At 41.1% G+C, this 12,452-nt stretch overlaps 1 protein-coding gene across 3 annotated transcripts in view; it reads right to left on the bottom strand.

Moving 5' to 3' along the window:
* senp6a (SUMO specific peptidase 6a) overlaps positions 1 to 12,106 on the bottom strand; it is a 29,362-nt gene extending 17,256 nt beyond the window's left edge. Inside the window, exons 1-5 of one of the 3 annotated variants that reach the window (XM_031751565.2) lie at positions 11,951 to 12,106; positions 6,340 to 6,433; positions 5,345 to 5,408; positions 4,281 to 4,387; positions 3,538 to 3,681 (exon numbers count right to left, since the gene is read on the bottom strand). In XM_031751565.2, the coding sequence (XP_031607425.1) occupies positions 3,538 to 3,681; positions 4,281 to 4,387; positions 5,345 to 5,408; positions 6,340 to 6,433; positions 11,951 to 11,981 (440 nt within the window). In that variant the 5' untranslated portion in view covers positions 11,982 to 12,106. Of the gene's footprint in view, positions 1 to 3,537; positions 3,682 to 3,771; positions 3,823 to 4,280; positions 4,388 to 5,344; positions 5,409 to 6,339; positions 6,434 to 11,950 lie in introns of those variants that run through there. The other 2 variants (XM_031751566.2, XM_031751568.2) reach the window with 2 other exon arrangements.
* Between the last annotated feature and the right edge of the window lie 346 nt (positions 12,107 to 12,452).

Genomic DNA, 12,452 nt, shown 5'->3' with positions numbered 1-12,452 from the left:
TTGGTAACCTCTGGCAAAGCTGGCAGATCATCCTCTCAGCAAATCCAGATCTTCACTCTGACTTTCAGACATTTTTTTTTTTTCTGCAAATTGAGAAACTTTTAAAATAATCTTGCTCGTGGCGGCGACACCGCAGGGCTAAATAATTAACAGGCTGAACACAGAGGCTTAACCGGGCTTAAAATAAACACAAACCTCTCACGAAGACTGATGGTGTCTGAAGCTAAAAATCACAGGAAACAGATGCTGGCATAAAAATTAAGTCATTTATGAAGCAATTAATGATAAATATTTACCGATTCCAGGTTTTCTGATGAGAGCACTTACAAAGAGTCTGTTGTACAACTTTATTAACGGAACGGTTTGGCACTCTGGCTGAAGAAAATTCGTTTTAGGTGTTTGATGGGATATTTATGATGGAGAGTGAGCACTAGAGGCATGCAAGTAAAGCTTCCAGAGCTGTTTACATTTGATTTTGTCCCAGTATCTTTGGACGCGACTGAAGTTCCTCATTTTTCCCTCTTATAACCGTCCAACAGCACAAAACAAACAGCCAACAACAGGCTCCAAGAACTAAACATAGACCAGGAAGCTTACAAATATGCCGAGTTTAATGAGTCCTTCTTCAATGTGCACAATTTCTCCGATCATCAGCTTCACAGGGGTCCAATTTTTTTATTTTATGTATATATGGGGAGTGTGACACAACCGCTGTTGCTGGTAGCACTTTTAAATGGAATTATATGACAAAGTGAATCCAACGCAGTGAAAAACACACCATCCAGCAAGTTTGGCTTTCAGTTTGGTATTTTATGGAGGTTGAGATCCTTCGTCTGCAGGCTGAAGTATCATTCAGAAAAACCTCAACACTTCACACCGTTAATGAAACAATAACTGTGAAAAACATGCCTTGAGTAACTTTCCTGGAAAGAGTGCTTCCATCAAACAGTCATGAAACTTAAGCAAAGCAAAAACTGACAAAACGTGCTGAGCACAAAAACAAACAAACAAACAAAAAACCTTCAGAAACAAATGAGAAGTTCGACGAGCCGCAGACATGAAATGAGCTCCAGTTAGTTCGGATCAAAGCCTTACCTTTCCTTCAAATCAAGGCTGCTTGAAGATGAAAATCAAGAGAGAAAAACATCTCACTAATGCAATCAAGTCCTGCGCTGTAATTCATTTTCTGCAGCTGCAGTTCAATTAAGGTGATTTTTCTGCAGCAGACTTCCTTTTACCCAGAGGAAGACTGTAAGGAACCCGAGCACGTCTCTTAGATTCAAATTACTTTCATCTACTGTCAAGAATATCTCATGCTTATCAAGCATCAGCTTAGCTTTATCTAGTTAAGGAACACTTATGCAGCCTGTTTCCCAACAGTGGAATTATAGGGATGTAAAAGCTAAACGATGGTTTTTCAGAGCGACTCCAGTAAGGAGCAGCTCTCACTCTGAGGCCGGTAACACGATTCCTGAAGTCCTAGCTCAAACAAATTTCACACTTGAACAGCAGGAGAGGGGGCTAGCAGTATTGAGTGTGCAGGAGACGTTGGTGATGTGTTAATGGGACCTGGGATCGCTCAGGGATCACCAACAGTTTCTCAACACTGTGACTTTGTGGCGCATCGAGACCCATAATCACCCAGAGGTTTCCTGGGTCTGCTCTGGAGCCTCCTTCCTGTTGGGCATTCCAGAAACACTTCACCTCGGAGGCGTCCGTGCATCCTTTGGATGCAGAGGAGCAGCGGCTGTACTCTGAGCCCCTGCTGACCGAGTGTCCAGACACCCTTCAAAGCAAGCTCTGGAGGGTGCTTGTATCCACGGTTTGTGATGATGGGTGAGAGTGGGAATCAACTAAACTGAGAGCTTGGCTTTCATGCTCCACCACCACAGAGAGGTATAGCATCCACATCAGTGCAGATACTGCAAAAATCCATCCGTTACTCTCCTGCTCCCTCCTCTAATCACAAACAAGACCCCGAGACACTTAAACTCCTCCGCCTGAGCCAGCAGGCTCCCTCACACTGAGCACTTTTCCGTGGCATCATTTGCCGATGCTCCTCCCAGCCACATCGCTCTCAGCTGCAAAGTGAAGCCAAGAGAACTTCATCACCCCCAAAAGACCAGAACCACTCCATCACCGGGCTGCACCAGGAAATTCTGTCACACAGAAGTTATGACCAGAGTCACCAACCAAAGGCAATGAAGAACGAGTCAGAGCCTGTCGGCAGCAAAGCAAACCGAGGACTTGTTGTAGCTGCGCAAGAATCAAACATCACGTCACCACAGGCCTGATGCCCCACACTACCACAGCACCCCCCACAGGACACACTCAGGGACGCAGTCCAAAGCCTTCTCTGTATGAAGCGCTCTGAGTGCTCAGGTACAGTAGAAAATGTCTACGTCCATCTTTTTTTCCTACAGTAATTAAGTCACATGTATGCACATCTACAAGAAGACTGCAAAAGGGAGCTGCTAAGAGTCTGTGTGGCATAACCATTATTTGTATAGTAATTCTCAAAATCCACATTGTACAGTGCTTTGAACAGCGCTGAAATAAAACTTATATGAAAAGACAGACAGTAAAACTTAAAGAAATTATTCAGGAAATAAAATAATTTAAATTCAGAGGGCTTCCTATAAAACTTTGTCTTAAGGCAACTTTTAAAGAAATAACCGGCATTGTGAGAAGTCTGGTTTCAAAACCGAGGCTAGGATGATCTCCGAGTACGGCTGTTCGATATAACGATATATATCGGATGACGATATGAAAACATCTATCGTTTCATTTTACGCTGTCATTTGTTTCGTGGTGTCGCAAAATAAACTGTTTTCGGCAATATTTTTTCATCGTTCTGATGGTCACTGTGGTGTCTATATTAATTTCCTCTTTCTCTTATATTTAAAATAATCACACTACGGACGGACAAGCAACTGTTTTTATGTGTTGCCATTAGCAACAACGATGGTTAAACCATGGCGCGGCTCCGGCGTCCGTTAGTTTATTTTCCACATAAACCTTTCACAATAAAGTTTAAGATCCTGTTGAGATTTTTCAAAATAAACCGAATCACGTGAAATAGTATGCAGAGTGTTTACGGATGACAAGTTAAAAAGAGCCGTCAGGTGCTAAAAAAATAAACCTTATAACAGGCTTTTCCCCGCAGCACGCCGTGTAATAAATACTCACGAAAAAATTGCGGCTGTTTCAATTTATGACTAAAAATGTTCATGCAAAACTTCATGCATAGCTCAAAACACTCGACTCCAGGTACACGACGCCCAGCTGAAAACACTTCAAGCAAGTCGAGTTGCCCGAGATTCACAGAATTTACAGAAAATGTAAAAATTTTGTGATATACATCATTGTCTGGACGATGAATGGCTTATATCGGGATATGAGATTTTGGTCATATCACAGCCCTATCTTCGAGTAAGCCAGAAAGAAAAAAAAAAAAAGAAAAGAAGGAAAATAAACAGGAAAACAAAACTGCAGTTGTAGTTGTACAAGAAGTTGCTCGGACTGGCTCCGTCTCACCTTTGGACTGGTTTCCTTATTGCGGAGGGCAGTTGTGCGTGCTGAAATTGGCGCCCTTGTATACAAATTCCTTGTGAAGGTGCAGACGTGAGGCGTGTGGGTCCGTTGGACATGGACGGCACCACGACTGTGAGAGGGCCCTCACTGCAGGAGAGACAGAAAGAACACATTAACCCTTTAACACAAAGATAGACACACAAAACATGAATTCACTCTGAAAATATTTTTACCCACATTCAGCCCCAAAATTCTTTAGTGTGCATGTAGTTTTAAGTAATGAGACCATAATACAACTGAACATATTATATAAATAAACAGTAACCAGGCAACAAGTGAAGTCAACAACTGTAGTTCAGCTAACAGCCACCTGAGGCTCCACAAGCATCCAACTTTACATGTTTACAGCCCGCTACAAGAAACCATTTTAGCCATTATTCACATAACACCAGCTGCCAAGGGGGTTAATTCTATGTTAATGACACACTTATACTTTATTAAGGCTTACAGTCTATATCACTGAGGCCTGACTTCATTTCAGATAATTCAAACCACTGATGTGGCCCTTATTAATCAGACTTTGTATTTTGGAGAGTTTTGGAGCCTTTTTAAGGGATTTATGGATGCAGGTTTATAACAAACCAAGCTACAATCAGCTGATAACCTAACACTCCGCCCTCTCTTGTGGTCACTTCTGACTCCATTGCTTGCAAACAGAGAGCTTACACAAACAGCACACAGCATACCTGAGCCTTTTAGGTGCCAGCCTGGTCAGAGGCTTCATGTGATTATTTGTCCGGTTTTCATACGTCCTCAAGGAATCTGAGGGAGTGAAGTGCCTAAGAGTGGGAGACTGGAGAGAGGAGACATACATTATTATTAAAAAAAAAAAAAAAAAAAGGAGTCAGCAGTTTGAGACAAAACAAGATAAACAGTCAGCCTACAGACAAACCAGTAAACCTTAAAGTTTTCCACTTTTGTGAAGCCCAATGCAACAAATTTCCTGCCACTGAGAATTACATCACTCGCTTCCAGCTCTGCAAAGTCACGCAACACATTAGTGCCTTTAAACTGCATTCTTTCTAACAACCAGTAGGGGACAGCGACTCCGGGTTCAGGAAGTTTGCCTGTATAGAAGTGTATGGGAAAACCACTCAACATCTCACTTCATTTCTGAGCTCAGTAAACAGTCTCCTGATCAGTGCATGATCCAAGCTGCTAGTTTCATATCTTACTGAATACAGGATAATTATTATTATTATTATTTTCTTAATGTTTCCTTTTAGCATTTTGGATTCCTGGTCAGAAAAGAAACATTTAAAATGACATCAACATCACTTTTAAACTAATTAACAGACAGTGATGCATTTAAATATGATTTTCTGTATTTTTACAACCTCATAGGCTTTATTTAGTCTTGAAACAGGCATGAATGAGCGCTGCTGTAATGAAGACAACGTTACACACAAGTCTCGAAAATTAAAAAAAAACATCCAGTCGACTGCGAGTTCATCCTCAAGGGAATCGCCACAGACCAACGCCCACCAACAGCTCACACTTTCCCCAACAACATCATCATCAGCTGCCCTTAAAATTGACTCCCACGGCACCCCGGCAGCCTGAGCTCATAGCTCACCGGGGTCCTTCGGGTGCCGCACCGGGCGCCAAACAGAATCTGGCATCGTCTGCTCTGACTGCAGGGCCGATCGAAGAGCACCACAGCCCGTTGGGAGTCCACACCACCGGCGGGTGGGAGTCAGGAAATGTGATGGGGAGAAGAGAGAGGAGAGGAGAGAGAGGGGTAACTTACCTTTTTCCCCTCAGGGGAGGTCAGCGGCTGCCGGTCCATGTCCTCCACACTCACCACACTCGCACTGAGAGGAAAAGAACAAGAGGACATGATGAAAAGCATGTTTATGCTCAGCTTTAACATATTTTAACACTCAGCCTGTCTAAGGCTGTTTAATGTGTCTGTGTGGGTATAAAATAACATGTCTGCACTTTAATGGGGACAAAGTGGGTCGTAGGGTTTGACCGATATATTTTCATTACTCCACCGTTTGTATTCCTTCATTTTAGCACAGACTGAGCAGAGATAATTAACAGGCAGACAGAAAATTAATCAGAAGCTAATCTAAAAAAAACGTTTAATCAATGAAAATCTCAAAACATGAGCTAGTTCCAATTTGATGGCTACGTGAATTCTTCCAGGTGTAATCCAACCTGCAACTAACATTTCACCATTTTTTTTACATTAAAAATCTAATAAATAAATGGGTGTGTAAATCGAACAAGGCCTTTTTAGTTTAGCTTAAGTCCTAAGATGACACTAAAGAGGAACGCTTTGTGTTCCTCTTTAGCGTTAGGACAGTATATAGTATAGATGGTGGCTATATTGTTTTTGGACTACTGCCCATTCAGATTAAGACATTAAAAGAACATCTGCTTGGGTTTTAGAATATTAAACAATTATTAAATAGAAATTAATCATCAGCTGCTTTGATGTCCTGCTTTTTACGTTCCTATTATTAGAAGCCTTTACAAATCTGCGACCCATCCTGGTCGCTGATGTTTAATATTAGCCAACATATCGGTCCAACCCTAGCAGGCGAGGATGTGCACGCAGGCAGAGGTTTACAATGGCACACTGCTCAGGTCTGCTGCGCTAATACACCACTGAACTCATCATAATCAGTGGGGAATAGGCTGCTCGTCAGCAGCAGGGGTGTCACTGGGATCTTTTTCCTGTATGTGCAGTGCAGTGCTGGTGGTGGTGCTGAAAACGAGGGCTGGAGAAGTGCTTACTCATGTCTCCTTTCCTCTTCACAGTCACCAGAAAGAGAAAAGCTCCAGTTGTGCTTGTACCCTCCATCTCGCCTGGTCTCTGATCTATCCAGGGCTTGAATTGAATAATAAATCAGACTCATGTCAGTACACGGAGACAAGACACAGGCATTAGCTGAAATGACCATTTACAGGATGCCCCGCAACTCACGGGCTGATCCTTTCAGCTAGAAGATATGAAAAGCTTGGTAATAATCAGCAAAGACGGGAACCTGCTGCAGCGTGGCAACAACAGGAATACACTCATGTCACTGCAGTGAAGTGTGATCAAACAGCAAATTTCTAATCATTTTACAGACTTAATTACTGCATTAGCATCAATGAGAAAGTGTGACAACGATGCCAATTTGTGTCTCTAAATAAAGATTATTAAACAGATGCCAAATGTGATAACCTGCGACATGAGAGTAGAATTCATTCATTTTAGGAGCAACTGGAAACTACATTCAAATCAGTGGGAATAACCTGGAAGTCCAGCCTGGTCAACAGAAGCTGGGAGACTTTTCAAACAGATTTACTGTTCACAGAACACATTTTTAAAAATAATGTGCATACTCTAAAAACTCAGTTTTAGCTCAAATTTGTCTCAGAAAGGTGGCATTTTGAAAATAAGCGGCTGGAAAGGTAACCGGCTTAAAGAGCCATCTGTTAACCTGGAACCGTCACTATATCCTTTAACAAGAAGCTTTAGCCTCGAGCAGCTTCCAACTTTCTCCACGAGGTCTCATTAAACAGGTGAATACCCATATTAACTTTAAGGGGAACGGAGCTTCTTTTATGTCAGCTGCGCGTTTTTCTTCACATTTGTGTTTGTTTTGTTAAACTCGCGCCTTCTCTCTGTCGTGCTGTGACATGCAAACTTCTTAGGAATTAATACCTGCATTTATTTTGGTGTTTGTGTCCCTAAACCTCCTCAGGGGAGAAAAATATTTAAAAAAATTTGCATATTAGTTCGACTCACTGACCAAAAACAAAAACACCGGAGACAAATACCAACACAAAAACATCTGCTGGATGTCACCACAAACGCTTGACTTCCTGTTTCCTCCCAAAAATCAACCGATTTACTTTGAAGCGAATTTCAAAACCACAGCACCCAGCAGGGGATTCAAAAGTGGAAGAGTTTTACTTCAGCAACCCAGGAAAAAACAAAGCTAACAGTTATTAAACAGGCTGCGTTTCAGCTGATTTATTCCATCCAGGGAATCAGAAAGCGGACAAACTGATGGCATCATGTTAATGCAGGTTATTCACCTGGCTGCAGGCCCAGCAGCTAAACAGCCCGTTAGGTCCCCTCGGTTCATACAGGCATGCTTTTTTAAAGCTCTACTGCCAACAAACACTAATTCTGAGGCCACTGCCCCCCAAGCGTCACGCATAAAACTTGAGGCCAGGATTAGAAGAGACACGCAGCTGAATATTTTCATCTTGTAAGGAAAAACACTGCTCTGTTTTTAGTGACTTATTCATTTTATCGGTCTTTTTAAATGACTAGGGGAAAAAAAAAGAAGCTAAAATTCAAATGCACATATTAGATTACTCTCCCAGAGCTCCCCTGCCTCAGCTGCCTCCCTCATCTAGTTCAATCCTGCACAAACCTAATTGAGCCTGTTCCTATCTCTTCCAGCTAATAGAGACGACCCCGCACACACACTCTCTGCAAGCTTCACGTTGGCGCCGTCTTCCAGCTTCATAAATCACAACAAATGCCTTGAAAAACAGGGAGTGGAGGCCGTTTTGATTCTTTGAGGTTTACTCCACTCGTTTATCTGGACTGCGGGGGGGGTCTAACAGTAGATTTCCTGAAGGACAAATCCACGAAAGAGGGTTGGGAGGCATCTTTGTCACACAGGAATTATCCAAACAGATGTTTGAGCAGCTGACAGCTTATTATCAATCATAACTGAGCTCAGAGGGACCCTCCTCCCCCCATAATAAACACCCAGTTCATTCACCTGAAACACTTCCAGCACAGTCCTGAAACCGGTTTCTACAGATCCACAGCATGACATCAAATCCCAGCCTGCAGCTTCAGGGTTACAACGCTTGCAATTCCTCTACTAAGATTTTGATTTTTTAAGAACATGACATTTCCCAGTTCGCAGGAAGGGAGGCAATATTATTCTGATCTTGAATTAAAAAGCCAGGTACGGTATCGATGCTAACAACTCTATTTTCCTACATTTACCTGTATTTAGTATTTGTGTTAATATTTATTTCATTTGGAGTTTTTGTTTTCAGGCTAGTTGGGCTTCAGTTAGCCTGCAGATTTGCTCTTTTCAGTTTAGATTTTTTTTTAGTTTCAGTGCTAGTTTTAGTCCTTTAATTTACAATATAGGCTTTATCTGTATTTCAATAAAAAAAGAAAATACAACAGTTTGTGGGGTAGTTAACTCACAGTCTCAAAAAGCTGCACTGACAGAGATTAAAACTAAAGCTGTTTTTAGTGTAAACAAATGTCTTTGTACTGATCTGAACACTTTCAAACTTTTTGTTCTACTTCTGCAGCACATTCTGGATTTCCCATCTGTTAACAGATGCATACTCCAACTCCATTGTTCAGCTGCACAAAAAGCAGGTCGGGGTTTCCACCTGCACATAAAAACTCCACCCTGCCCCATCTAAATGTACCCCCAAGCAGGTCGCCAGTTAAAAGACTGAAAAACTATAACTCAACACAGAAAGACCTGAGAAGCTGCATGAAGGTCCAGGATGAGATAAGAATGAACTGGGAGTCATGGAAGACCCAATCTTAACTTATCTGCAGCCTTCAACATCTCGGCCATACCAAACTCACTGACAGATTACAGAACTGGTTTGGCATCTTTGACATTTTCTTCCCATCATACTAGTGAAAAAAGAAAAAAAAAAAAAAAAATCAGAACTAAAATTAAGGTTGTCATCTGCATCCCTCACATGTGAATAATACTGTTTTTCTCGTACTTGTTACCCCAGGACAGTTTCAAAGACAATTTGAATCATTTCTATGCAGATGATACATAGCTGTAATTTACTGTTAAGCCAAACAACCTTTAGAGACTCTCCTACCTCAATGACTGGCATTAATGACTGAATGTCTTCAAATTTACTTTTTCTCAATCCTGGCAAAACTGCCAGGATGTTCTTAATGTTTTTCTGCCCCCTCGCCAACAAATCATCTACTTAGAACCCTGTTGTCATTTTTAACCAGAAATTTAAATTTGAAGCTCACGTCTCAAGGCTTATCCAGTCTTTGTTTCTTAAATGAATGAAACATCACTAAAATCAGTCCTTTACTGACACCAAATAATTTGAAACTTCCAGTACATGCTTTAATTTTCTCCCATTTCGATTACTGTACTGTTTGACTGTTTGGTGCTATATAAATAAAATTGAATTGAATTGAATTGAATTGAAATGCATCTCTCAGTCCTCCTTAGCTCATCTTCAACTGGTCCTTAACACTGTAGCTCGGCTACTAACAAGAACTAAAAAACTATTTTATAGGTTAGCTTTTCTTTATACTTTTGTCCATTGTCTATGGCTTTTGCTCTAATGTGTGTGTGTGTGTGTCCAACAATGACTGAAACACTGATAATTTACATGTATTTGTTAAATGTATTTTTAATCCAAACTGAAGCACTTTTTAGCTGAGAGTTTTAAGTCATGCTACACAAAATAAAGTTGTTTTTATATGCCCAGACTTGATAAACGGCCAATATTTGCTCGTAGGATTGATCACTTCTGATAAAAGTCAAAATCATGATTGTTTTGGACAGCGTTGAGATCAGGATTTTTTTTAACAACATTAATGACTTACCCACATTACAGAAAAGCTCTGTTTGTTGTTCCTTGACAGACTTCTCGAAATGAAATAATTTAAAAACAAATGACCTGGTTAAAATACCATTTTTGGCTCAAGCGTAACTAAACTTGCCACATTGTTTATGGGAGTTTGACTGGGGATTCAGAGAACAGCTAAAGATGAATGACGTTAATTATCTTGTTTTAATCACTGTTGGAAGCCAGTTGAGTTTGAATTTTGATTGACTGCACAGCTCTAATCGATACAGTAATAAGGTTTTCCCTGTAAACAGAAAATGTTGCTGCCTCCCAAAGATAAAGGAAAATCACCAGCAGGGTGCTTTTTGACCTCATTTATTTAAAAACAAGGCCATTTTTGTTCATCAATGTCCCCAAAAACTGGAAAATCCACATTTTTCAGCACATACTTCTGTTTAACAAAAAGATAGCCCAGACCAACTGTGCTTGCAGGTGTAATATCCCAAGCTCCGTAAAACATGAGATTCTGGAAGGTTTTAGCAATCACCAACACTGGAATAAGAGGTTGAGTTCTTTGTCCATAAAAAATATAACAAAAAAAAAAAAAAAAAAAAAAAAAAAAAAAAAGACAGAAAAAGCAGAATTGTCTGTGAAATAAAGTAGCTCAGACTGACTGTGTACAGGAAAGATCATATTTACATGAGCAATCAGCCCCTGAATGCCCACAAGCCAAGAAAAACAATGCCCCTTGCCTGCGGGATTAAATTGTGATTTTTGGCTTTTATGAAATGTTCTCCAAACTCTCAACAATCGACCAAAATAAACTCGCTACTGAGTCAGTCTATCTGAATTTTATTATTCATTAATGTAATTATCCCTTTTAAACCTCAGTCTTTCCAATGGGAAAAAGATAACAGCAAGCCTCAAAGGCCAGATGTAACATACTGGATGGGCTGGACAATACATAAATAAAAAACCCCAATAATAACAATAACAATAAAAATATATACATTTCATTTTTTGTTCCAAGGTAAAAAATGGGCTGCTTCATGAGACAGCTTAATTGCTTGGCACCACTTTCAGATAAAATCTGTTTTGTGTGGTTTTCAGAAAGCCGGTGAGCAAAGCATTAACTGACATATGTAAACCACCTGGGTGTGAGTGACGGGAGCCCCTCACAGTTTAATTTTCAATCTGAATTTAAGCTGAAGGGCAGAGAGAAAGCACGGTGCGTTAATGTTTACATTTTTTAATCTTACTGTTAGCATGCTAACATCTTCGGCTGGTGTTACCCTGCTAGGTTGGGCGCTGCGTGTGTCATTTTCGCCGCTTTTCTGTGTGTCACTCGGGTGTTTTTGCATCTTTCTCCTGTTGTATTAACGTGTTGTTAGAGCTAGCAGCCGAGCAGAGACAGGAAGGCCTGTCGCTGCACACTGCAAACCCAGCTAACGTCAGCGCTAACGAGGGGGTCGCTAGCTCAGACTGTGCAAACCCAGAGTCCGCGAAAGCCCGCAGAACTGAATCGAACCGGACCGGACTGGACTGGACTGCACATGTCTCAACTTCCCCCTCTGGGCCCCGAAGTGTGTATGTGCCCGCGGCCTCGCAGCGCTCAGTTCAACCCCGTGTGTGTGTGTGTGTGAGGATGAATATGTCTTAACAGCGAGCTAATGCTAGCCATAACTCGCTGGTGTTCCACACGTATTTTGGACCGATGGTGTTCAACGCCAGAGCGGGCAGAACCTGTCTCGGTATTTGGGTAAAAAAGCTGCTGGGCGGCCGGAGCACGGAGCAGAGTGTCACGGCTTACCTTCAAAGAAAAAGCTCCTATTGTGGGCCATGTTTATTCCATGATCCTCCTCGGATGATAGTGTTGCTCATCAGCGCACTTAATAGAGCAGATATGTAGCTGCCTACGATCAGCTCGGAGTTCAGGCTGCAGAAATTCACCTCGGTGCCGGAAGTGTGCGTAAATGCTTTCAAAATAAAATATTCTAAACAAAATGGTATATTCGTCACCACGGTGTACTAATAAAGCGCAGTAGGCATAAATAAATACACGATTCCGTAAAAGGGATGCGAATTTCACAAAAAAATGAACATTTATGAGAACATACTTTTGAACTTTTGAGACCTAACTTTTGTTTCTGCGGAAAAAACCCTCACATCGTTCAAGCTTAAAGTTGTAAATTTACAGAATAAAAAAGAAATTCACGAGAAAACACTGAAGCTCTTTTAAACTAAAAAAAGTAAATTTACAGGTAAATTTAGCAGAAAAAATATATTTATGAGATAACACTAAATTTTTAAAA

This window comes from Oreochromis aureus, linkage group 15 (genome assembly GCF_013358895.1).
Source record: "Oreochromis aureus strain Israel breed Guangdong linkage group 15, ZZ_aureus, whole genome shotgun sequence".
Taxonomy (NCBI): Eukaryota; Metazoa; Chordata; class Actinopteri; order Cichliformes; family Cichlidae; genus Oreochromis; species Oreochromis aureus.
Note: the sequence above shows the minus strand (reverse complement) of the source record. Positions and strands in the feature narration are given on the sequence as shown.